At 36.6% G+C, this 26,185-nt stretch overlaps 1 protein-coding gene across 5 annotated transcripts; it reads left to right on the forward strand.

Annotated features, from left to right (window-relative positions):
- The first annotated feature begins 1,979 nt into the window (after positions 1-1,979).
- Positions 1,980-25,872, forward strand: LOC140156740 (TAR DNA-binding protein 43-like). 5 transcript variants are annotated; one of them, XR_011859585.1, is made up of 9 exons: positions 1,980-2,055; positions 2,151-2,430; positions 5,009-5,181; positions 8,850-9,002; positions 10,674-10,865; positions 12,095-12,209; positions 12,667-12,711; positions 13,509-13,615; positions 19,743-25,872. XR_011859585.1 is itself a non-coding variant. In XM_072179687.1 (8 exons), exons 2-8 carry the CDS (start codon positions 2,151-2,153, stop codon positions 13,544-13,546), a joined length of 996 nt encoding a protein of 331 aa, XP_072035788.1. In that variant the 5' UTR covers positions 1,980-2,055; the 3' UTR covers positions 13,547-18,502. The 5 variants fall into 5 exon arrangements, 2 of the variants coding, with proteins under 2 accessions (XP_072035788.1, XP_072035787.1); XR_011859583.1 differs by having other exon boundaries at positions 12,667-13,615; XR_011859584.1 differs by having other exon boundaries at positions 8,850-8,987; positions 12,667-13,615.
- The last annotated feature ends 313 nt before the right edge of the window (positions 25,873-26,185 follow it).

Below are 26,185 nucleotides of genomic sequence, written 5' to 3' on the forward strand. Positions count from 1 at the left end.
GGAGGGAACTAAAGGAATATTCAGTGATTTTTTTTATTTTTTTCATCCCGACGGTCGTAAAAATCAGCAAAATTTAGATTTTGGATACTAGACTGCGGCTCGGTCTTCAATGATAGTCAGTAATTTTTATATTTTGGACATTACTATGACTATCATTTGAGGACTGAGTTCTTATGATCCGAGGAGCAGTTTCAGACAATTGCTTGGGATTATTGGGGCAGAGGTTATCTGTTGAATTCTTTCATGACCACTGAAGCATAGTCAAACCTGTCAAGGACACTTGGCGTGAATTGAAAGACCATGTCACTCGCCACAAAAGAATGTCAAAGGTCATAAAACACCAATTTGGTCATTTGGTGTCTTCTGCTATCTAAAGGCCTTACATGGCTGATTTTGTACCTTTCGTCATTGTCATAGATGTGCTAACAAAGCTTGCTAGTGCAGTGGTTCAGCCGAAAGCCGTGTGTCTAAGGCAAAAAATAATGCATTTACGTGAGTCTGTAATTTATATACCGGTACTGACAGTATATAAATGTATTTGAATGGGGCTTCAACTTCGTCAATACTGTCGTTTTCCTGTTTTGTTTTTTTGCCATTTGTTTTTCATTAAAAAAATTTATAAACGTAACAATTTGATTTTTTTTTCACTTTCGCTGGGATCACTGAATGGGACTTTGTAGCGCGGATTATTCAAAACTTGTTTTTACCTACTGCTATATATATAGTATTAATCCGATTATTACATAACTTTGCCAGCGTATTCAAGACATAGGTTATGTAAGGGATAAACTGTACATGGGTATAGAGGCCCTGCATGCTTTTATTGATTGGCTCCAAACAAAGGATTTGAAAAGTGTCCTTCACCGTAATCACGGCGCAGTAGCCTACAGTCCATTCAATCAAATGTTGTCAGTGTGCGAGACGAACGATGTATAAATCTGGAGGTCACGTCATCACTTATCATGCTTATTGTAAAAAGTTTGTCCAATGCATATACTGTGTGTAGGCCTATTGTTCCCGGGTATTGTCAATGCAATCAAGCAAACAGGTATTATATTTTGAAAAGGCCGCTATAGTATATTCACATGGGTGTCTTGAATAGCCAATCATATGGGACATAATCAAATTGCAGTGACTGCTTCCTTTGTTACCACATGTCAGTCATCTTGTGATTATTGGACCATGTAAACCTGCAAAAAACGAGCCAAAGTGCAGGCCCTATGACACATTTACGTACGTTGCCGGTCAATACCGGGTATAGGCCTAGGGGTGAGATCAATTTGTGTGGGCGGGGTAGTTATGGAATATTATCCCCCCCTCTCTCTCTCTCTCTCCCTCTCCTCTCTCTCTCTCCCTCTCTCTCTTTCTTTGCCTTTTCTCCCCCATTTTAATTTTTTTGGACAGATCCAAGGGGGGTGTTTCACACCCGTAACACCCCCCCTGCGTACGCCAATGATGCATTGTGTGTAGTAACACAGCAGCTAGGGCATTTATGAGCATTTTGGTATATCTCTAGCTTCTAGTTCTGTACATGTTCGTTTGTCGAATTTATCAAGGAGAAATGATATTGGTCAATTGAACTTTTTCCCCAATTTGTAATTGTTTGATTAACACTTTAAATTAGTGAACTTATCATTATGTGTATTTAGAATGAAAGTGGTCTCAGGTATTGGAGTATCTCAAGTTTATTTCGACAGTTTGAGTTGGGGGAACCATAAAGGTTACAGCTCAATTTATATTATACAGCTCTATGGGGAAAACACATTTCACATTGGAATTTTAAAATCTTTGCAATTTCTGAGACAGGATAGTTCATTTTTTTGCCTAATATATTTTTCATTGCATGAAGAAACAAACACAAGAAGATCATGAAATTACTAGTTTTATAAATAAATTATGACAATCAAAATAAATACTAGGATCTCACCTCTAGAAGGCTCGGCAATCGTGGGATTTTCCCAACCAAAATTTAAGAAAATTTACAAACGGAACTTGCAACCTTTTTTCCCTAATCGCCATGTTTTACAGCGTCTGGATCCCATTTCATCGTGTGTGGTAGGTATTTAACAATATTTAAAAGCCTATATTCTCCTTATCTGGTGAACCAATTACTTTGATTTTCATATGAAAATATTCTTTATTCTTTCTAGATGCCTTTGTGTACTACAAAAGTTCCCAAAATGTGTGAATACGTCAGAATAGTGGAGGAGGAAGCGGACGACGAGCCGATAGAGCTTCCAAGTGAGGAAGATGGTACCATGTTGTTGTCCACACTAACCGCACAATTTCCAGGAGCTTCAGGTCTAAAATATCGCAATCCAGACACAGGAACATTACGAGGGCTTCGAGTATTTGATGGTAGAATTCAGGCACCTGATGGTCATTGGGGGGATACATTATATATAGCAGTATTTCCAAAAGGAGAAAAAGGTAAGGCTTTCGGTTCAAGTCATCGAACAGTCAAATTTTGATTTTTCATGTGTTTACATCGTGACGTTCATGTTCATGTGTTACAATTGAAAAGTAATCCGCGTCATTTTAGGGTTTTACATTATTTGAACAGAATAAATTGCATGCTCTCCTATAATAAATTGCAAATTAGTAGAATGCTAGTTTTTTTGCTACTTGTCTTATTCTGTCGGTGTCACACAGTAATTTTGAAGAAAAAAAACAGCCCGAAATTAGGGGATTGCCAACAATTTTCAAAACACAAGTACACAAATGTTCACAAATTATGCACATGACGGCATGAATAGATTTGTGACGGTGCATACAAATCCTTTTTTGGATTCTTGAGCTGAATTTATACTCTATCGCCGAGCATGCGGATGCGAGCGATTGCGATGCACCGCTTTTGGAAAGCAATGGGCAATCGCCAAATTTTGCGATGTATCGCTCATCGCTTTTGCATTTCACAGCAATAGCAATTGCAGACGACAATTAAAATATTCTAAATGCTATAAAATGGGGACGAATACCGAATAGGGTGGGTGCAACTTGCTAGACTTGAGTCCAGTCTTCGTTTACGGAGTTTAGGGTTAGGGGTTATGGTTGGCATATGGCAGTCTTGTAATGAGACTAGTCGAGTTGCACCCTATTTGGCAATCACTCCATAAAATGTATTTTAGAACATCCATTGCTGTCAACAGTGTGCGAAATAAGCACTTGTCCTCTTAATGTTTTGAGGACAAGCAGAATTCATGCTTTAGTTGTCCTCGGGACAACCTCCATATTTTCCTTATTTTGGACACTGGCTGTCAATAATTATTGTTTTGAATTGATTTATGGTATGAAAGATCCAGTTGATAGGAAATGATTGGTGGGTGCATTCATGTGTCAAGCGATATCGCTCGAAAGTTGAGATTTTTTCAACTTGCAAAAGTGGGAATTGTTTTTGCCTCAGCGATTTGTATCGTTTTATTTGCTTGAGACGGTACTCAAAAAACGAAAGTAAACAGCATTGATTGAGGCATGCGTCAAAGTGTATTTTACCCATACGAAAAACCATTCCGTGCGGAGTCTGCGGACCGTACCATGCATGCACAGATCACAGACAGTGACGCAATTAACCAATTCGATCAGCTGTTGGAAAATTGTTAACCCAATGACGTCATCGCTGCATTTTCATTGATAAAATTCAGAATCGTTCAAAAACACGAGTTTTTAATTGCAAATATTTAATTTTTGTGTGTATGAATGTCACTGTCTATCTCAAATTAACTTCATGTATTATCGTAGCGTTAAATGCGCTGAAGCTTGTGAGGCGGATCCGTCCCAAATTTGGCGGATCTTTTGTTTTTTGTGACATTAAAAATCCATATTTCGCATGGCCGCTGTGTGTGTGGGAACGGGGTTCAGCAGCTATGCACGCGCTACATGCGTAAACACTAGTACTGCTGAGTGCTGACTGAGTGTACCAATTGTAGCAAGGTGTAAAATATACAACAAAGTCAATGTTTAATCTCAAATTCGTTATGGGGTAAATACATGTATAAGCATTTGAATAATTTAACAATAATTTGAATCTGAAAAATAAATGAACATGAAAGTTCATGAGTGATTTTACAACATATTTGACTGTTGGATAAATATGGGTGCTGCAGCTTTGGAGCTGAGGCAATATGTCGCATTACTTTGAAGTTGGTAATGGGTATAAATTACACTCTGTGCGTGAGAATCGCTTTTCTGCAATAAATGATCAAGTATAAATTCAGCTTTAGTACAAAATGTATGAATTCACGGTATTCACTTCAGATGAGCTGAGTACAAGTGTGTGTGGTATTATAAATCCATGGGTGATTGCAATTTGCATAATATACAGGTCATTCAAAGTTCAGGGTCAGAATTTCGCACGAATCAAGATTGATTCTCGCACTGTGAAACAAAATTCTAACCCTGAAGTTTTAACATTGATATTTGAAACTTCGGATCAAATTTGGAAAAGCTAAAACGGGTCGGGATGAGGTTAACTCGACAGAAGATGGGCCAGTCCGGTGTGCAAAAAAAAATGAATCGGTCCAAATTGGGTGGGTTTATTTTCCACATTTTTGGGCTGGTATTATTTGGGGAATGCTGGATATAAACAATTATTTATTTTCTCCACTTGAGATGAAGGACTGTACAAGACCAGAAATAGAACTTTAACATCAAGGTGGTCATGTATTTGAACTATCTACACACCTTTTATTCCATCAAGCAGCATCTTTTGTCACATTCCTATTTTTTCAAACTTGCTTGACGCAAACCTTTTTATAAGTTTCGATTGTGACCAAGAAGCTTCAATTGATGCTAAGTTTCTGTCTTTCACCACAAATATACCAGTAGCACTAATGCTTGTTATGTGCTTGTGTCAATGGAATTTAGTTAGCATTCAGTCAGTGCTATATCCATTTGGGCCCTTGACATAAAAATTTTGTGGGCTCTCACACATTTTTGCAAGCCTGATGAATTTTAGCTTGGAAGTTTTTTAAATGTTCAAAACAAGTATATCATTTGTTCTATTTTATAGGGGAAGAAAAGAATAAGAGGAAAGGAGAGGAACACCAAGAAAACACTGCAGCTAAAAACAGAAGAGTAGAAAGAAAGTGTACAGATCTTATAGTATTAGGCTTGCCTTGGAAAACAACAGAACCTGCAATGAGAACATATTTTGAACAGTTTGGTGAACTTCTTATGTGTCAGGTAAATAATGGAACTAACCAAGTGCACATGTTTAAACTTTTTTATTATTATTTTTAATCAAATTCTTATAATATTCTGCTGTTCTAGTGTGTAAGTGTCATCATTATCCCAAAATATTATAACATATGGTGCCAATTTATTATTCCTCCTGTATTAACAGTTTTTAAGCTGATTGTGAGTGAGTGTAGAGCTACATGTTTGTGTGAGTAGTATGTTTTGTGTGAAATTGTTGGTCAGAGGTGTGTTAAGTTTATTGTGAGTCTTGAAGTGACTGTTTCCAGTAGACGCATTATTTTATAAAAATGTGTATGATTAGTGTGTGTAGGAGAGGACCAGCTCGTAACCTGGCTGTATGCAATGCTACTAATCCTGGTTCAACATTTAAATTCTTTGGATTCCAGCCAGCATCTGCAAGTTGAATGTGAGTGAAAAATATAAAAGTACTTGATAGGATGAGTTAACAGGTCTGCAGCATGTTGCATAAGAATTAGCTATAGCATAACTACCGTACCATGTGATTAGGGGTTAGAGTAGGCCTGCTAAGAATACGCGATTTTGGAGGCCAAAAACGCACCCCGATTTTCCAAAAACGCATAAAAATCCGCGATTTCCGCCAAAAACGCATAAAATCAAATAAAAAAAAAAAAAAAAAAAAAAAAAATTTTTTTTTTTTTTTTTGCGATTTTTAATTTTTTTTTCGCGGATTTGGAGAGTCCCTGGGCCTAACATCAAGTGCTACAATCATTTAAAAAAAATTGAAAAAAAAAAAAAAAAAAAAAAATTAAAAAATAAAAAAATTAAAAAATGCGTAAAAAAAAAATTTTTGTGGATTTAGAGAGTCCCTTGACCTTGAGTGAGGTACTGCAATCATTTGTAGCTGATTAAAAAAAAAAATGGAAAAAAGATACAAAAAAATTACAAGTTTGTATCCAAATGGGACCGATTTGTAACTTGTGTTCACTGCATAGTCTATTGAAGATATAAAATGCATTGGTTTTGTACACAAGTCTGTATCTTAGATAGATTTTGAAGTGAACACAAGTTACAAATTGGTCCCATTTGGATACAAACTTGTAATTTTTTTGTATCTTTTTTCCAATTTTTTTTTTTTTTTTTTTTTTTATTTTTTTTTTTAATGATGGTAGCACTTGATGTTAGGTCCAGTGACTCTCCAAAAAAAAAAAAAAAAAAAAAAAAAAAAAAAAAAAAAAAAAATTATTTTTTTATAGATTTTTTCAAAAATGTCAAAAAACGCAATTGGAGCCAAAATACGCAAATTGCGGCGCAAATAACGCAATTGCGTATTCTTAGCAGCCCTAGGTTAGAGTTAAGGATTAGAGTTAAGTTTAGCGTTATAGGGGTTAGAGTTAAGGGTTAGAGTCAAGGGCTAGGGTTAGAGACAAGTTTGAGTTAGGGTAAGTGTTCTGGTGCGGTAGGTATTCTATAGTTACTCTACAACTTTTAACCAAGATCCGTATGTATGCATGTAGACCTATGGTATAGATAGTTGCTCGCTTATAGTTACTTTAAGTTTTACTTCTAAGTGCTGTGCCTGTGCACCCACAGACCCTAGAAAAAACGTTGTTGTTTAATTTCCTATCAATTGTTTTCCTTACAAGTATTACAATATTACCGTATTACAACCGCGGGAGTAACATGCATGGGCGCTAGTAGTATATTCCAATTTTCTATGCTTTACCTCACTTGTTGGGCTCAAAATTAAAAGGGGACATATCTGACAGTAAAAGCTAGCATTTTATAATAATACTAATCTATTTTTACAGAAATGTTATAATATGGCTTTAATTTTGTAGCACATGCAAGTCCCATTAGCCCATTATTTGGAGTATTGGCGCACCTTGAACTTTATCACACATACTCGGCAGTGGGGTTTGACTCCCACCCTTTTTATTTTACCCCCACCCTTTTTATTGAGGCACCCTTTATACTGAAAATTCCTGACCCCACGCTTTTTACTGAGGCACCCTTTATACTGAAAATTCTTGACCCCCACCACTTTTTGCTTTTTCCGCTATTTGTAAACTGACAAAGTCGCACGCAATTTGGTTCAAGTATCAAGTACGCGAATTCTGCACCTATTTCATGTATGTGCGAGTCCGATGTTTTCTCTCCAATAAGTTAATTGATACATTACGTGAACAATGCAAATTATATGTGAAAAACTACTACTGCACTGTAAAATAAGCATTTTAATGAATAACTGTACTTTTATGGTGTTCAAATGTTGTTCTTGTCATGAAACTTGGACGACGCTGTGTTCAGCGACTATATCCTACTTCTTCCGTGCTGCTTCGCTCAATCAATTATGCATGTTAATGACGTCACTCATATACGATCAATGTAAAGAAAAATAACACGTCATGGAAAATCGGACATTTGCATATGACGTAGGTGTTTTGGCAGCGCTCCCGGGGAGGATATTGTGTACATTGCACTGGATTCACGTAAACAAGCGCGAGCCTGCATCAAATGGAATTTTATCTTGCGACATAGTGTGCAAGTTTTGGTGATTTTTCTTGGAACTATGATTATTTTATCATTCAATAAAAATATACTGTAAGTTGGAAGAAGCCCCACGCTTTTTATTTTAATCCCACGCTTTATATCAGTCCACGCTTGTTACCCAAAAAGTTTAAACCCCCACGCTTTCACCAATTTTCAGAATTTCGAACCGGCACTCATTATAAAGCGTGGACTGCCGAGTGTGTCACAGGAAAAAAAGTTTTGTTTGTTTCCTTATTATGATTGTGTTGAAAATGACTAGTATATCCACACACTTACTCCAACCCTTTGAGACCTGGTGAGCATGTATGAATGCCTGGTCCTACAGTATGTAAATTTACCTTCAATATTGTCTCTTCAGTGAGTCCCATGACCCATTGTTTGGCCTTAATGCTTGTGAAATGTTGTTTGTAGACCTGTGAGTGAGTAAATTTGGATGATTTTGAATTTTACAGAGGTGTGTAAGTAAGCTTATTTAGCATGTATGATACAGTGGATATTACCTTGATGTAAGCATGTACTCAGAGTTGGCCTAGCGTCCAGACACAGAATAAAGCTTATGGAATAAAGTTGTATAATCCCTTTAAAATTAATGAAGTCTTGACAATCAGTAAGCAAATTGGGCTATTGTAGTTGAAATCTATGATTCACACCACCTGTGGAAGACAGGACCTCGACCTACCACACTAGAGGGGTGTAGATTTCAAATGGCGTCACCCATTCAGGTAACCCCTTTTGAAATTCTCAATCCGTGTGTGGAAGAATAAGGCCATGTCTTCCATAGGGGGATATATGGATTTCAACTGGATAGCCTGTTTTGTGTATTCTTGAAGAAACCTTGCTTAAAAGTGATTTTCCCTGAAAGTGCAAAATTCACTTTGAATGTGTGCAGATATGTGAGAGTACTTAGAATGAAATTTAATGCAAATTGCGCACAAATACTAATCCTACTAATCTTCTGCTTTATTTCTATTTTTGAATTCTAGCCAGATATCTGCAAGCACATTTTCAGTAATTGTTGAACTAATTCTATTTTGATGGTATAACTTTCCAAAAAGAAGGCTCAATATCGTGGATTGTAAACCATGAGCAATGGAAGTAGTTCTGCTTGTTTGTTTTCATGTATAGTGATGCCTCTCTTTCAGGTCAAGAAAGATTCCGATGGTAATTCAAAAGGTTTCGGGTTTGTACGCTACAAGGATTATGATGTCCAAATGAAAGTAGTAGCACAAAGGCATATGATCGACGGAAGATGGTGCGATGTCAAAATTCCAGACTCACGGGTAGGTAGAAATGAGGTACGCACAAGTGATCAGGTAGTTATCCTCACACTGTCAAATTTAAGCACGTTGCCATTCTTTGTTTGCAGATTGAAAACATTGGCGTAAAAAGTGACTTGAAAAATCAGATTTCTTGGTACAATTTAGAATTGATAGGAAACTTATATTGAAATCAAGAGCAGTGCTAGATTGTTTCCTTGTCGTTGTCTGAACCATGATGCGTAGAATTGCCGTTGATTTTTACGATGTCACGTTTATGACCAATATTTTGAGTCTGACTCAGTGAATGGCAAAGGCTGATGATTTCGCAGTGTGATAAATGGTGAAGGGATATTAATTTAAGGTAGACTCTAACTTAATTCAAACCAAATTTAGGGCTGTTAATAACAAATAAAAATTCCTTTAAAAAGGAAATGGGCGTACCAAAGAAAGTGCGCATGATGTAGGGTATTGTAAATGATTGACATAAGTATTGGAATTAATAGTAGGAATGAGTGTGAACTGGGATAAACAAGCAAGCACGTGTAGTATTTTATGATTTGATGGATGCTTTATAGAAACACTTTTGTTTGGTCCAAGAGTAGTTATTTCGAGAAAGTTCAACATTATTTGCGGGGATGGTGTCAAATGCATACCGTTTCAACTTTGTGAACAAAATCATAGCATAATTAAAAATATGAAATAAATATGTAAAAGCAGTCATTGTGCACCAAATTGTGCAATAATTATGCATGAGTAAAACAAGTCCTGCAAACATTGTCCACAAAGTCATAATCTATAATAAAAATCTTAAAAATGTATTTTTGCAATGATCATTCACAAGTAAAATCAGTTCTGTAGATATTGTGCACAAAATAGTTAACTATTTATAAAAAACCTATATGTGCAATAATTATGCATGAGTAAACTCAGTCCTGTAATTTTGTAAACAATGTAAAATCATAACCAATATAAAAACCTTAAATAAAGGCAATGTGCAATATTGGTATCCAGTAAGATGGTATGTAAAACACAGCTCATTCAGAATCCATTAAACCTTAAAACACATTGTCAAGATTATAAAGCAGAACTAGTACATACCATATTGTTGAAAACACTCCCCCTCTAATAAATTTATGCCCCCCTCCAATTTTTCAATGAAAAATTGACAAAAATACAAACATTTCGATGCCATATCGTGTGAGTAAGCCTAAAACTTACATCAGTCATGTCAGTGGTGATCGCTAAATTGCATGCACAAAACATATTACAACTCTAAAAAACCCTTCCATCCAGTTCATTTCCTAATTTTGGTAGAATTTCACTGATTTCATCAGATTCTTGTTTGATGATGGACTTACATTTACAATGTAATTTTGTTTAACACGAAAATATCATGTTCCATGCAGTTCCGTGTGCTCTGCCATCTTGAATTTGAAACCGAAAGCGACTTATTTTTCAAAAGTTTGTTGCCGATTTTGAAGCTTTTTTTCACTGAAAATTCACTTCTAATAAATGCCCCCCTTTTGGAAAAATGCAATGCCCCTGGCGTTTATTACAAACAATACAGTAATTGCTGACATCGGCCTGGTACTGAAATTGAGTCACAGGTGTATCTCACACCTCCCCATTCATAGACCAATTGTATTCATTCAGTATCATATAGACCAATTGTATTCATTTAGTATCATACTTGATCTCAACTTACAGGCGGATGCCAAGAAGATGTTCATTGGTAGAATCACAGCAGATATGACAGATGAAGACCTCTACACATACTTCAGTACATACGGGGAGGTAACGGACGTGTATTTTCCAAAGCCGTGCAGGGGCTTTGCTTTTGTCACATTTTCAAATGCAGAGGCAGCACAGAAATTGGCATTAGAGGACCACATTATTAAGGTGAGAATAGGATTTGTTACCAAGATATACGCATTTGTGATTGTTTTCACAAGGTTGACTCATCATGCTGAAAGCATAAATGAAGTGTGACATATATCAGGGATGTAAATTCTCCGTATATTTACGGAATTCCGTAATTTTGTAGATTTGACAAAATTTTCTGTATTTTCCCGTTATTTCGTGATTTTTTTCCGTTTTTTTCTGTATCTTTTTAATTTTCCGAAATGTTTTTTTTAATGCCGCAAATCACCGTCTGGCAAAATAAATTAATAAGTAAATAGCGCCATCATTTGTCGTCTCTCTTTCATTTGTACAACCTCTGTTACCAGTTTCATGTGGAACATTAACACACAAGTACGTATGTGAAAGCGAGAATGGAATGGCTGTACAAGAGACCGATTACTCAAAATCAAAGATGGCGATCGCGATCAAAACATCGTGACTCGTGTGTACCGAGCGAGTAATATTGTGCTGTAATTTGTGTCCAAAATGGAAGTTGATCGGAGCGCAGACATCAAGAAAATCGATCATGGAATAAAGAATGGTTGGAACTGGAAATGGATGGAGGTAAAAGAGGGGATTTTATTTTTCAAAAGCTGATATTTGGTTAAATTAAAGGAGTATTTACATGACGTTTTACTGCCATTTTACCCCACGATTACAGCTTCCTAAGGGCTCTAAACATGCAGAAACCCTACAGCTTCGGGGGCCTTTCCCCCTCGACCCCCACCAGGGGCTTTGCCCCTGGATCCCACCAGGGGCCCTTAAGCGGGCCCCTGGACCCCACGCCGTATGGGCTTCGCGCCTCCGGCACTCGCCACTGTCACTCTTCCTAACAATTTACTTCTAATATTTTCCGTAATTTTTTCAAAGCATCATTTATATCCCTGATATATATAAGCTTGTGATTTTTGGGTAATTTTGAGCCCAGGTATCCTATGTAATTTACGGGCGGGCACCCTGGGTACAAGTATCACAGGGATCAAGTCTGAGTGGTCTAGTCAAGTGTCTATGTAGCAGTGATATTTAGTGAAAATATATACCTGCAAAATATTTAATGTAAACAAGTTCTTGCACATTAAACTCTGGCCTCATTGTAATTGGTTTTTGTGGCTACTGCATTGTGGACTACAGGGACCAAGTTTATCAACTCACTTTTGTGTCATTCAACTATGTAGGCAAACTTTTTACGCAATTATATGTTTAATGTTTGATTAATTGACTTGCAGGGAACTAGCGTGTATGTAAGTAATGCAGAACCTAAGAATCCAAGGCAAGGACCTGGCATGAGAGGTGTAGCAGATGGAAACCCATTAAATACAATGTTTGCACAGTTTGGACAAGGTAAGTTACTGCCTTATATTCGTTAATTTTCACCTTAACCATGGATCTATGTATAAATACATGCTGAGTAATTATGGACACGCTTGTACCGTAAACTTCCATGGTCTAAGACCCTGCTTAACCGGTGTCAAATTATATAAAAGTGCAACATAAGAACAACTCCTTCATGGTACGTTTACACAATTGGTGAATGTTCCAAACATTTAAACGCCCCCAGATGTTTAAACGTTTAATATTGACAGCCTTAAGCATGAGCATGCATATTTATACAGAAGTGGAGTCCTAAATGGTTGATTGAATCAGGTCATAAATTATTGGCATCTCATTAGCCAATCAACCAAAATTCATATATGGTGTGAGTCACGCAAATACCTTTTTACTCATTTTCTTCAGTTTGTAAGAAAATCTATTTTGCAAACCCTACAAATAATGTATATTATATTTGATTGTTTCTCAGGATTTGCCGGTCAAGGACAAGGTGGACGCTACAAGGATTATAGGGGTAAGAGAGGGAGTCATCAAGGGGGATATGGTAATCAAGGCGGTTTCTCCAATCAAGGTAGTATGGCATCGAACCAGGGCCCTCCAAACCAAGGTCAACCAAACATGAGTAATATGGGTGGGTTCCACATGAATCCTATGCTGGCAGCAGCTTTGAGTCAGGCCAGCTGGGGTATGATGAGTAACATGTTAGCCCAAGGGATGGGGATGGGGATGCAAGGAGGTGGTAGCAACCCTGCCATGCAAGGGGGAAACATGCAGCCACAACAGCAGCAGCCGCAAGGACAGGGACAGACAACGCAGGGACAAGCCACACAGAACCAGACCAGTAATGCAGGTTATGCAGGAACACAGGGTATTGGTTGGGGAGGGGGTAGTGGAGATGCTAGTGCTGGTTTTGGGTTTGGAGGGAGTGCCAAGGCAGATTCAGGGTGGTAGATAGAACATGTTGGTAACTCTTCACTACCTTACCAGATTCATCATCTTGAAGACTCTTTGAAATTATTCATTGTTTGCTGCAGATCATAAGCGAACCACAGTATTTTCTGTTTCTTTCCCAAACTTGCTGATCTTTGCATGATTTTATGAACAATTTTAGCAGATATATTGACAGAAAGGAGTTGAATTTATGATCTTAATAATACAGCAAAATCTGATATGCTTTAAGTAAACAGAATTTCTTTTTCCCCTCCCTCTTTTTTCTACACCCCTGCTGCAATAATTGCCAAAGTTGGTAAAATTGATAATTATGAATAATTAAGGAAGTCATGAATATTAATGAAGTATTTCCCCCACCAGTTTATCCGCAGGAATATGATGACTTCGGTCCCAGGTGATGGCAAACAATCTGGGGTCAAAGTTCAAGACTAAAGAAATTATCTCAGGTAGAATCATCAAGTTTTCAGGTGAGTACAGCCAAATTTTTATCCAAAAGAAAAGAGCTCAGAAAAAACCAAAAACATGATTCAAATTTATGGAAACATTTTCCAAAATTAAAAAAAAAACAAGTGAAAAATACTGCCTACCAGCATTGCCAAAATTATTTTTATAGAGAGAGAGGGAGAGAGTTTTTCTGAGTAAAAGTGATCGTGGTAGTGTGGTTGGCTTTTTAGAAAAGAGTTGCAAAGTCTCGGAACATCCTTTTTCTTGTGAGAGATCTATTTTTGGAATAAGTTTTCTGTGAAGGAGAGAGGGCTCTAAGTAAATGTGATGGTTTGTTTGGCTGTACATGATGCGCAAGCAAGGATGACATTAGTATTTTTGAGTGATGTTAAGTACGCAGTTAGACTGGGAGCATGTCTTGAACAGATTACATAAGAGTTGGCATCTTGGATCACGTCAGGTAGATGAGTGATTGATTGATTGGCAGTGAAACCAGGATGCCAGCTTGTACTTGCGCTGAAGTGAGGTGGTGGTGTTTTAGTTTGTTTGCAAGCCAGCGGGATACTGTGAAGAAATTAGTTGTAAGCGGCCCCTATTTTTCCTTTTTAAGACTAGTATACTAATTTGGTGCTGTAAGACTATGAACAGATCATGTATGATGGTATTTATGAGCGTTTTCATGCGAGAAAGAAAGAATGGGAGAGAGCACACCTGATACCTGCTATAAATCAACACCAAGTCTAATTTTCTTTGATTTCCAATTGGTAATTTGATCAAATTGATATTTTAACCTCATCATTGATTGAATTGTGTGTCCGACATCATTGATATTGCTGGATCCATTGAATGACCACAAACCATGGCCGTTGGTGCATCTTTGAATAGCACTTCTATGAAAGGTCAAAGTTCATGATGCTCATTTAAACATGAGGTTCAGGTGTGCTCTTTGTGATGAAGTAGGAACGATTTCTTTTTATGTATGAACAGTGTTATCATAAACTGCATTGATGTTTTCCTCTCAGATTCTGTCGAAGAAGAGATATGCTGTGTACATAAGATATGTGACTGTGGGTGGGTGTCTAGTAGGGTTGTAAGATTTTAAGTATACATGTAAGAACGATGCATTGTATAAAGTTGTATGTGAAGATACACTTTAATGTGATGGAGAGGAATAGTAGCAATTCCATTGTGATGCCTAAGTTGGGTATGCGATAAAGTTGTGAGAGCGGCGGGATAAGTTTGCCATGAGAAAGATGATGGTCTTACTATTACATTGTCCAGTGTCATTATCCAGTGTGTTTTAGCAACAGTTACTCCCTCATCCCCACCTGACAAATTACAAAGGATATGCGATTTAAAGCAATAATGTGTGATTTGCATGAAGAATAGATTCCTACTGAAATGTTAGTTTTCACAGAGAAAAATTGAGGGCGTCGCTGTGGAGCAAATCACACATTATGGCTTTCAGATCAAGATTGAATCAAGTTTGTGATCTTATAGCTTTTGTATAGTCGATACGTTAACTAAGTTCAAATGGTTGTGACTAAAGTCACACACTGCAATGTCTGGACAATGTAGTATAGTAAGTTTCTGTTTTAACCAGTAACATGAAAAACTGTATTTAATGTGTCATAAGTTGGTCGCATTTATCATATATGTCCAAGAAAATAGGTATATTAGGAAGTAAGTGAACATAATCTTTGTATTCAATTGTAACATCAATGTGGGTGTTAAATATCTCGACCACCAGATTATTGTAATGTTGTGTTCTTCCTGGCATTTTATCGTCAATGTCAAAGATGAAACTGAAGGTTCTAGGCTACTCTTATGGAACATTTCATTTAAATACCATGTAGTATGGTACAAGATATAAATCTGAAATTTTTCAAAATTATTTGAATTTTACAGTTTTACAAAAGAGTATTTGTATGGTTTCTTTTAAAATTTTCTATTTTGTTTTGTTCATTTTATGAATTGATAAAAGGAAAGCTTTATTTAATGACCGTGAAAATTTTTGTTAAGCATTTGTTTTTAAACTTCAAAATACTTCATGTGGTGGGGTACATTTTTTGCTTGCAGCATAACTCAGCTGTGCTCTCGTGATGTAAACATAGACATGTGGTCAAATATGTGGTTTAAACATTTTAATATTGTTTGGGTTTGCCCAAATTTTGCAATTATTGTGTGATCATGTAACATAAAATATGGAGGTAAGTAGAGACAATTCTGTGTTATTTCTTCAATGTGTGCTATTCCATGTTGATTAAATTACTGTAAGGTCTTTGTAATTATTTGAAGAACAAAACTATCGCCTGTGGTGGTAATTGTATTATTGGTGTATGTATTCTGTAGTACCTAAGCTTGTAATTTAAGGCTTTTATTATTATAACCAAATACTAATTCAGTTGTTTTCTTTTTTGTCTTGGAAGTATGGGATGTAAAAAAACTGTGCCATGGTGCGCTTTGAAAAGAGGAATATGAGAGCAAAAGTGGAGAAAGATTGCTGTCAGAGAATTTCCCTCAATACTTAACCCCATGGGTGCTACTGCCTTTACAAGTGACCCTGATTGATTAATTACATGATAGAATCATCTGAGCAACCAATCAAATTTAAGCTTTAAATAATCCCCTCCAGCCATACTGACTATTTCTTACGGTGCATTTGATTGGCTCAATACGTGATGTAGCCCTCTTTGTAACCAATCAACATATTTTACTTGAGACGCCAACATTTTGGTCTGTAGTTCCCATGGGGTTAAGTAACCTTTGTTGAATATATGTGATCTCATGAATTGCACAAATGAGGAAGGTCAAATCAGAGGAAACAAATTATATGGGCGGGTGAAAAATGTTTAATATGAAACTTTCAACACACCTTATTCAGTCAGCAACCCAATGTGTGAATTTTTGCTGTACAAAGAAGAATCTGCCTATCTGAAGACCTATATACTGGTTCACCTTAAGTTCGGTAGTGACATAAGTGCGTATTTCACTGGTCACTGTATCAAATCATGCATGTAAGGTTAATTGCACAGAACATACATGCACTCATACAAGGACGGTTTATTGGCACGTTGTGGCGCAACCTCGAAAAGGCATTGATGTCACTACCGAACTTAAGTTAAAGTGAAGTATAGGCAGCAGGTGGTCTGTTTACTGTTAACATTGATGATGAGGAACAAAAGTGACACAATTTTCGATATCAAATTAAACAAATTTTAACTTGAAACAAGACCTATTCCAATTTTAATTTAAGTTTGATAACCCCTCTGTCCAATATGAATTTGTAATTTTGTACATTTGTGAATTCTGATACGACTCTGTAACAAAGTTTATGATATGCGACAGAAACAAAAGATGGAAATCAAACAGACTTTGATAGGTTCCTTTCATGTTTTGTAAGAACAAAGATGATGGGCTTTATAATCTAAGACATGTATAATAGATGTGTATGTTTAGTTTGAGGTGTGGATCCGTTGAGATGGTGTAATGTAAGACTGTAAGAAAAGAGTATGTTTTTTATGTATATACACAACCAATACAAACTGCTGTTTTACAATTATTATGCTTGTCCACAGATTTCCTTGATTTTTGCTCACTCAGAAAATGGTTGATAGAGTAAAAGTAGTGCTGTGTGTAAAAAAGTTGTTAGCAGAGTTAAATTTGAGCTTTAAGACGTGTAGTTTCTTTGTATAGCAAGTATGTTACTGTACAGTGCTATTGGTGCAAAGAGCTGTTTTTAGTTTAAAATATTCTACTTGCTAGAGAATTTTGATATTGGAATTTGCTATTGGATATTCAAATTGGGCTTAGAATCCAGCTGAATTCCATACACCCCCTATGGAAGACATGACTTTATTTTTCCACACAGGGAGCATTGACTTCAAATGGAGTTGCCCATTCAGGTAACCCCATTTGAAATTCACACTCCCTGTGTGGGAGATTAAGGTCATGTCTTCCATAGGGGGTGTAAGGATTTCAACTGGAATAGCCCATTATGAAGCATGTTTAACATAACTTTTTCGGATGTTTTATTGTCAAAAGTTTTTTGGAAAGCGAAATAAATTTGCAGATAGCTGATCATTTTGATAGTTATCTTAACTTTCATTACCTCAGATATAAATCGCAAACATTCCTGTATTGATAATTGTCAAGAGAAACTTGCGTAAAAGTTTATAAACGTTTATTAATAACATTTGGGAGTGCTCAGCTTTTTTAACTTGAAAGACACAAAATTGGAAATGTGACAATTGATGAAAGCAAGTATACATATGTTGCTCAAGTTGCACCAAAATAAGGAAGGTAACATTATTGCAGTTTACCAGATGGTGTAATAATTCAAACTGCACTAAGAGATGGAAATACAGCTTGCAAAATTTCAAACAAACCATTTTGAGGTGGTTTTAAACATTGTATTTGTGGTATAGTTTACTTGAACCTGGAATGGGCTATTCCAGTTCAAATCCATATACCGCTATGGAAGAATTACCTTATTCTCGCACACAGGGGGTGTAGTTTCAAATGGAGTCACCTATTCGGGTAACTGCATTTGAAATCATCACCTGTGTGGAATATTAAGGTTGTGTCTTCCATAGGGGTGTATAGATTTCAAGTGGAATAGCCCATGTATTGGTTTTGTTTTGTGTTCACCTGCTTTGTGAAAGCTTAGTCCCAAAATGAATTTTGCAAGCATTTGTCCCAAGGACATTAATATTTCCATCCCTTAGTGCCAATACTGTGTAATTTTATAATTGAATCTCAAGTATTATGTAAGAAGTTGTATAATTCATTTGAGTATTATGTTTTGGTATGTAGTGATGTGTCCGTGTATTTTGTATGTGTGATACTCACAGGAATAATGGTATCCATTGTATGAACTGCAGGAAAAATAAAAACATGCTGAAACTGTATGGGTATTGAGGGTGTGTGTGTTTGATGTATCAAATATGTGTGTTGTGTGGAATTATGTACTTGTATATATGGAGGTGCTATTTGATGAGCTATCGGTGTGTTTCGTGCGACTGGATGATGGTGGTGAACATCGCGTGGATTGAAGCAACCAGTGGATGATTAGATGCGGAGGATGGCTGCGTACGTACGTCTGTAGTGATGGCATAAAGTGAAGGCGAGTTGGATGGCGACTGGGTTCGGTTTGTTATATGCATTGTGTGCATGTGTGTGGTGGTGGTGTGAGCTAGAGCAGTTACAATGATTGGTGGTGATTAGATATTATTCACACCTTCCCCTAAAATGATACTGCCTATATGTCATTCCACCTGTTCTCTTCCATGTTGTCCTTACCAACTTGTTGCGGTCAACCTCATCATCTTCTACATGTCTATACCCATCGCTATGTGCAACATAATGATGTTTTTTCTTTCAAATGTGTCAATAACTTTGATTGCTCCATTATATAATGATACAAGGTCTTCTCTTTTCCATCCCAATAAATTAACATTGTGTAAGGTCAAAGGTTATTTTTAAGATGATAAGGTCAGTTTATAGTCTGGCTTTAGCTACCCTTAAGTATTCAAATTCTGAGAGGAAAAACATAATAGCTTTGTAAAGATGTGGTACTGCCTGGGCAGTTTAAAAATCAGAAATATTTTTCTTTTGGTGCAAATTGAAATCAATCAACTTTGATTTTAAATCTTAATTTCAACATACCCAGATGAATGAGAGTCTACACAGTTTAACTTTGATTTTAGCTACAATTTTACCAAGTATCATAATTGGGGAAAGTGTGGATAGTATCATGGTTATGGTGCATTCCCAGTTTTGGCTTCTACTGCTGCTCAAAGTTGTCTTGTCTTTGATAAAGCTTTGATCGTCTTTTTGAAGATTTACTGTCAAATTATTTTAAACACAGGTTTGATTATAATTTGCTGTTTGACCTCAATTATAATAAACTGATTTAATTGAATGACCAGGACTAAATGAAGGCGAGTCGTAGGTAACCTGTAGAATTCAGTGACCATAATGAGAGTATTGACAAGCTGTTGACCTCAAGACTTGTCTACATGTTTTGAAATTGTTTTTATATTCAAAATGCACAGAATAATTACACATGCTCATAACTTGTTTCTTTTTCAGCATTACATACAACTTGACCTTTTCAGATATTCAAAATTATATAATTTTGTTTTTCAGCTATCAAAATCTGCTAGACTGCATACAAGCCTTTATCATGACTCATGATTATGCCAATTGTACAAAAAAAGAGCAAATTGGCCCCAGACTTGATCAAGACCAGCAACCTGACTATATAGATATCACCTGGAACAAGACATGGATGACACTGCAATAGGGGGCTTTCTCTGACAAGGGAAGCCCTGATTTGAACTCACTGGACACACTCGGGTTACACCCAGAACTGGAACCGATGTAAATAATCATGAGACAAATGAACGATGACATCACACCTGCCACAAGACTAAGGACATCAACATGGCTTGAGACTTATGGACATCTACGGCACAAGACCAACGACTTCACTGAATTTAGTGAAGACCAACGACTTCACTGAAATACCGTGAAGACCAACGACTTCCAGAAATACCGTGGAGACCAACGACTTCACTGAAATACCGTGAAGACCAACGACTTCACAGAAATACCGTGGAGACCATCGACTTCAGAAATACAGTGGAGACCAACGACTTCACAGAAATACCGTGGAGACCATCGACTTCTCAGAAATACCGTGGAGACCATCGACTTATCAGAAATACCGTGGAGACCAACGACTTCACAGAAATACCGTGGAGACCAACGACTTCACAGAAACCGTGGAGACAAATGACTTCACAGATATACCTTGGAGACCAACGACTTCACACAGATATACTATGGAGACCAACGACTTCACAGAAATACTGTGAAGACCAACGACTTCACTGAAATACCATGGAGACCAACGTCTTCACAGATATACTGTGGAGACCAATTTATCAACCTTGACTTTGCACACCTCAGGGACACACATACCTGCCATGTTATATAAATGGGGCTTCCCTGTTGAGAGTTAGAGAGACATGATACTCTTAATCCTGAGGTATATATGCAAGCTGTGGACATTTTGTTTATTTTATACTCGACTTAAAGTGATCTTATGACTTTTATACCTTAGTCCTTTGCTCCTTTGCAAGATTTTAGTAGCTTTGCCACATGTATTTCCCTTTGGTCTTTTACAAGTTTTCCAGTTAAAGGTGCTTGACTAGATTGACAGCCTCACCCTCCCTACCCCATTAACCCCATGAGAACTGCCTGCCGATTGGCCAAAAAAGTTTTCATTATCAATTGGACCAATCAGCAACATTAGAATAATTTCACCACACAAAAAAATTGGGGTGAATTATTTGCAAAGCTCCATTCTGATTGGTGATTATAGTGAAGATATCATGTAATTGACCAATCAGTGGCAATGTAAGATCGGCAGGTAGTGCTCAGGGGTTACAATGCAGATTTTTGTATCAGGTGAAAGCTCATATTTTTCTCATAACCTGATTGAAATTAGCCTTGGAATATGTTTTATTTATGCGGTGTGAACAAAAATATGGTTACCACCCTGGAAGTCGTGTACCGTTTTATGAACCACTGGGATACACATTTTTGCTTGCAGAATCCAAATTGCTAGATAATTAAACTCAAAACTTGGAATAAAAAACACAATGTTTGTGTTACAATCTGGTCATGCACTTTTATAAAAAATTAGTTCAGGTGGAAATCTGTGTAGATTTTGATTTTTGCACAATTTTGTGTTTTGTTTATGTACATTTGCAATTATGGGTGCCTTTTAAAAAAACAAAACAAGACAAAATGAAACATAACTGATGCAAATAAATAATATGTATGAAATGCTGTCGGGTTACCGTATATAAGGGCATGCTCCATATTGTGTAATGAAATGCAGTCGGGCTGTGTAAGGGCATATATGGTCAATATATAAGTCCATTTTTGGAAGGTTTTGGTATATATATATATATATTTTTTTTGTTGCAAATTTAAATTGGCCATATGGAAAAAATATGACGCGGTCAAGCAAAATGAGTCATTTGTCCAAGCAATATCATTATCATTTTTCATTCATTTATTTTTATCTTTTCGTCTTTGGCCTATTGTATAGGGTAGAATTTGCAGAAAAATTAAGACCAAACTTGTTCCGTATATCTGATTCTCATGTAGCAGAAAGTAAAATAAGCGGAAATTGAAGCCCAGTTTTGTCTATATTCAGTGTCAATTATAGCAAGAAATGATTCACTTTGCATGGTCATGTCACATTGTGTTTTACTGTATAAATGACACTTTGCAGCCCTTTTTACTGCTTCATCTTGATATATATTCTCAAAGGAAAGTAAAGAATTCTTATAAAACCGACTATACGCATCCCAGAGGGATCTGTCAAAAGATTTCAAATATATTGCACTTCCTGTTCTGTAGATCTTGTGATTCCAGCATTAAGGTCAAAGTAACAGCATTATTAGGCAGCTCAAGTACCACTACCCTGATTGAGCTGATAGTGCATTATTTGAATGTCTTAGAGCCTCTACTGATCTTAAAATGTGTTCAAAACTGGAAGGTGTTAAGCAGCATCACCTTACAAGGTATTTTTGAAAATATGAAGGAAAAAATTTTTAGCTATTTTTGGTCACACAAAAACCATGGCACTTGCTGATCTGAGAATGCAATATGTTGAATTCCTTGTAAAAATACAAATAGCAGGTTTTTTCAAAAATAAAATTCTTTACTTTCTTAGAATATGTAATGAAGCTGGTCAACAAAATGGGTAATTGAAGAGCATGCTCTTAATACAGTGTTTAAATGCTGGCAAAGCTTATTAACGACAGTGGAGCAAAGGAAATATTACTATTTTCTATGACAAGATACATGATTTGAACGATGGAACTCTGACATGCAAGTGGACTGTTGGACCATTGGAGAGATCATGTGCATGACTTACTTCACATTGCACATTATTTGACATGGTATTGGTTCATGAGCAATGGGCTGTTCCAGTTGAAATTCATACACCCCTTGTGGAAGACATGACCTTAATCTCCCACACAGGGAATGTGAACAAATGGGTTACCTGAATGGGTGACTCCATTTGAAATCAACACTCCCTGTGTGGGAGATATTAAGGTCATGTCTTCCATAGGGGATGTATGGGTTTGAAATGGAATAGCCCTATAATTCCATGAAGTAACCAGAAATTACTTTAGCCTTGTGTATAACAAAGACTTGAGACTGAAACACAGACATACAGAATTCAGCAACTCTATATGAAACTTGCTCACACATGATGCAATGTACTATTACTAACATGACAAAATGTACAAAGATTTGTAAACAGATGCAAGACTAGATTGTTATGTGCTTGCATCAGCGATTGTTAAATTTTTTGAGACAATTGCACAAAATAATACCATTTCTGTGTGTTTTTTATGGAGGTGAATGTAAAATGGAAATTAGGATGTGGTCTGTTACAACCTTTTTTAAAGTGACTGAATGTTATACATTTGTGTTGCATTCAACTCTGTGTAAGCAAGTTTTATATAGAGCAAGCCCAGATACTTTTAGATTATTCTAAGTGAAAGGTGTATATCAGGTCACCAATGTCGACGTTTGACACGTTTGTTAATAGAAGCAAATAACTAGTTTCGGTGACATTGATATGATCTTGTAAGTGACTATATAACAGGAGTTTGGGATTTATGGTATATTTTTCCATAACGTAAGTTGACTGTTGGAAGTGCATCTGATTCCAGGCCTACCTTCTTGAGCATAAAATGCACGAACAGACCTGGTGTGTTGTGCAATGTGGGGTTGCTAATTATTAACATTTTGGAGTCCTTGTTGCATGCATGCATGAAGTCCAATCTAAAATGGGAAAAGTGGGCTAACTAAAGTATCTTTTGAACCACAGTTTGATTTTGCATGTGCCAAACCTTCAAACTTTTTATGTCTGTTAAAACTACGTAGAGCCATACCATCTAGGTATCTACCATTGTGCATCTATTCCATTGATCACAATTTTAGGGCTAGTCCAGTTGCGATCCATACACCCCGTATGGAAGACATGATCTTTATCTCCTGCACAAGGGGTGTAGATTTCAAATGGAGCCACCCATTCAGGTAACCCCATTTGAAATTTGCGCTCCTTGTTTAGGAGATTAAGGTCATGTTTTCCATAGGGGTGTATGGATTTCAACTGGATAGCCCAGTGTGTGAAACAAGTGCTCTCAGTTTCACAAATCAAGCATTTCCAAATCATCTGCATATAATCTGACACTGAATTAAAGACTAGTTTGCGTCTGATGTCATCTGTCAACCAAACTCGGAAAACAATTTGTTTGCAGTGGTAAAAGAGTGTGCCTAATGGTTAATTTTTGCAAACATACAAACCAGCTCAAAAGTTTCGTAAGTAATACGAAAATTTCTTTCCTGAAGGCACCATGTCACCAATCCCAAGAAAAGTTGCTTTTTGCCTTGTAAAAGTACCAACATTTTGGACCATTTTCTGTGATTCCTTTTCTCCGATAAAGGCACCAGTTGAATCAACCTTTTCCACACTACTTATCAATCACGGGCTGTGGGGAGTTGATTGTCAGATGCGAACTAGTATTTTTTATCTCTGGCTCCGATTATAGCATTGCAGTTTGTTACGTTAGTACCTCAATTATGGACAAGAAGGAGAAGGTTGGAATCTATAATGCAAGAAAACTTTACCTAGAGATTTAAAGATGCATTTATGAGACCAAACAACTTCCGTAAAAATAGGCTGAATGAATTTTCTTTAAATTAAATGGTCACACAATGAACATTCAAAACCAATTGCAACCAAACTTCGTCCTAAGTGTACTATGTTTGGTATTTGTTACCCATATCTAGGGATGACAGATTTGAGACGCCATCCTTGTTTTTGTCATTTATTCACATCTGGACTAAAGTGGTAATTTGTACTGTGCTGATCAAAGTTTAAATAGTGGAAGAATGGATGCAGAGATAAATGCATCTTGAAGTCGTAAGGAGAGTCATGCAGGCACAGTCAATTTATGTTATAACATAAGCAGATAGTGGTCAAAGCTTGCTTGGTTTTATTTCAACAAAGCAATAATTTAAATATATTGAGACGTACATGGATGTACAGTTTGTACACTCCTCGCAAATATGAAGAGAGTACAAAGTAAAATGTATAAATTTCCAAGAAACATCCAATCATGGTTCATGATCATCGTCATTTTGTATATCTACCTGATCCTGATTCAAAATCAGATAAAATGGATCGAAATCTTTGAAATTTATCATTTCTATCAAAATTATGATCAGATATGATGCGATTTGTTTCCAAGTTTCTAAGTGTTGGCGTCTATTTTTTTTCACTGATAAAAACATAACTTGTGACTTGAAATGAGACTACCTCCATGTTCCTTTGCTTATTGTCACAAGGTATAGTTCTGTTGGAAGTTGTGTTTTATGATGAGCTGTGTAAGGAAAAAACTAACCTAATTTATGGTGTCAGAATCTGGTGCTCCAAATTCGGGTTTTTCCTTGCCATTACCCAGTTGCCCTATCTCCTTGTTGATGCATTGGGCTATTCCAGGTGAAATCCATACACCCCCTGTGGAAGACATGACCTTACTCTTCCACACTTGAGTGTGAATGGGATTTCCTGAATGTGTTATTCCATTTGAAATCTACACCCCCTGTGCGGGAGATTAAGGTCATGTCTTCCATAGGAGGTGTATGGATTTCAATGGAATAGCCCATTTACGTGACAGTTATTTCTTAGTAACACTTTGCTCATCATCCCATCATTTCACCGGCCTACATGGGCTATTCCAATTGAATTCCATACACCCCATATGGAAGACATGACTTAAGTCTCTCACACACAGAGGGTGTAGATTTCAAATGCAGTCGCCTATTCAGGTAACCCCATTTGAAATTCACACTTCCTGTGTGGGAGATTAAAGTCATATCTGCAATAGGGGGTGTGTGGTTTTCAATTGGTGTAAACCAGTGTTAAAATAAGGTTATCATGCAAGACCAGTATGTTGCTGTCTGGATTCTGCGTTCAACGTCGTGCAACTTGTTCACTGTCAGGCAATTGTGCTATTTGGCATGGTGCTGACATGTAAATGTCCAGATAAGTTATAGACCTACAAACCTGACATTAAAATGCATTAAACTTCTTTCAGCATCCAGAGATACATGTCCACTTACAGAAACTATTTTTTCATGAGAATGAGCGATACTGTGCAAAATTTTCGCACTTTTTTTTTTTAAACGGTTGATGGCATGTCTTTTCTGTACAAAATGTCCTCGCTGAAATCTGAAATACTTTGTAAACTGGTATTCAATATAATTGTCATTATTTATGAGGCTCTTCAGAGGAATATAAAATATTCACACGATTTTGTTAGGTGGTGGGATGGAAACTGCATATAATGTTAACACAATAAATTCTAATCTTCATATTTTGTTTATCTGTTGAATGTGGTTGTAAATTCAAAATTATTTTGTTAAAACTTATAGTTATGTGGTGGAAACTAACACTACTCAAATTATCAGGATCAGAAACTGATAATTTG

Source organism: Amphiura filiformis, chromosome 7 (genome assembly GCF_039555335.1).
Source record: "Amphiura filiformis chromosome 7, Afil_fr2py, whole genome shotgun sequence".
NCBI classification, from domain to species: Eukaryota; Metazoa; Echinodermata; class Ophiuroidea; order Amphilepidida; family Amphiuridae; genus Amphiura; species Amphiura filiformis.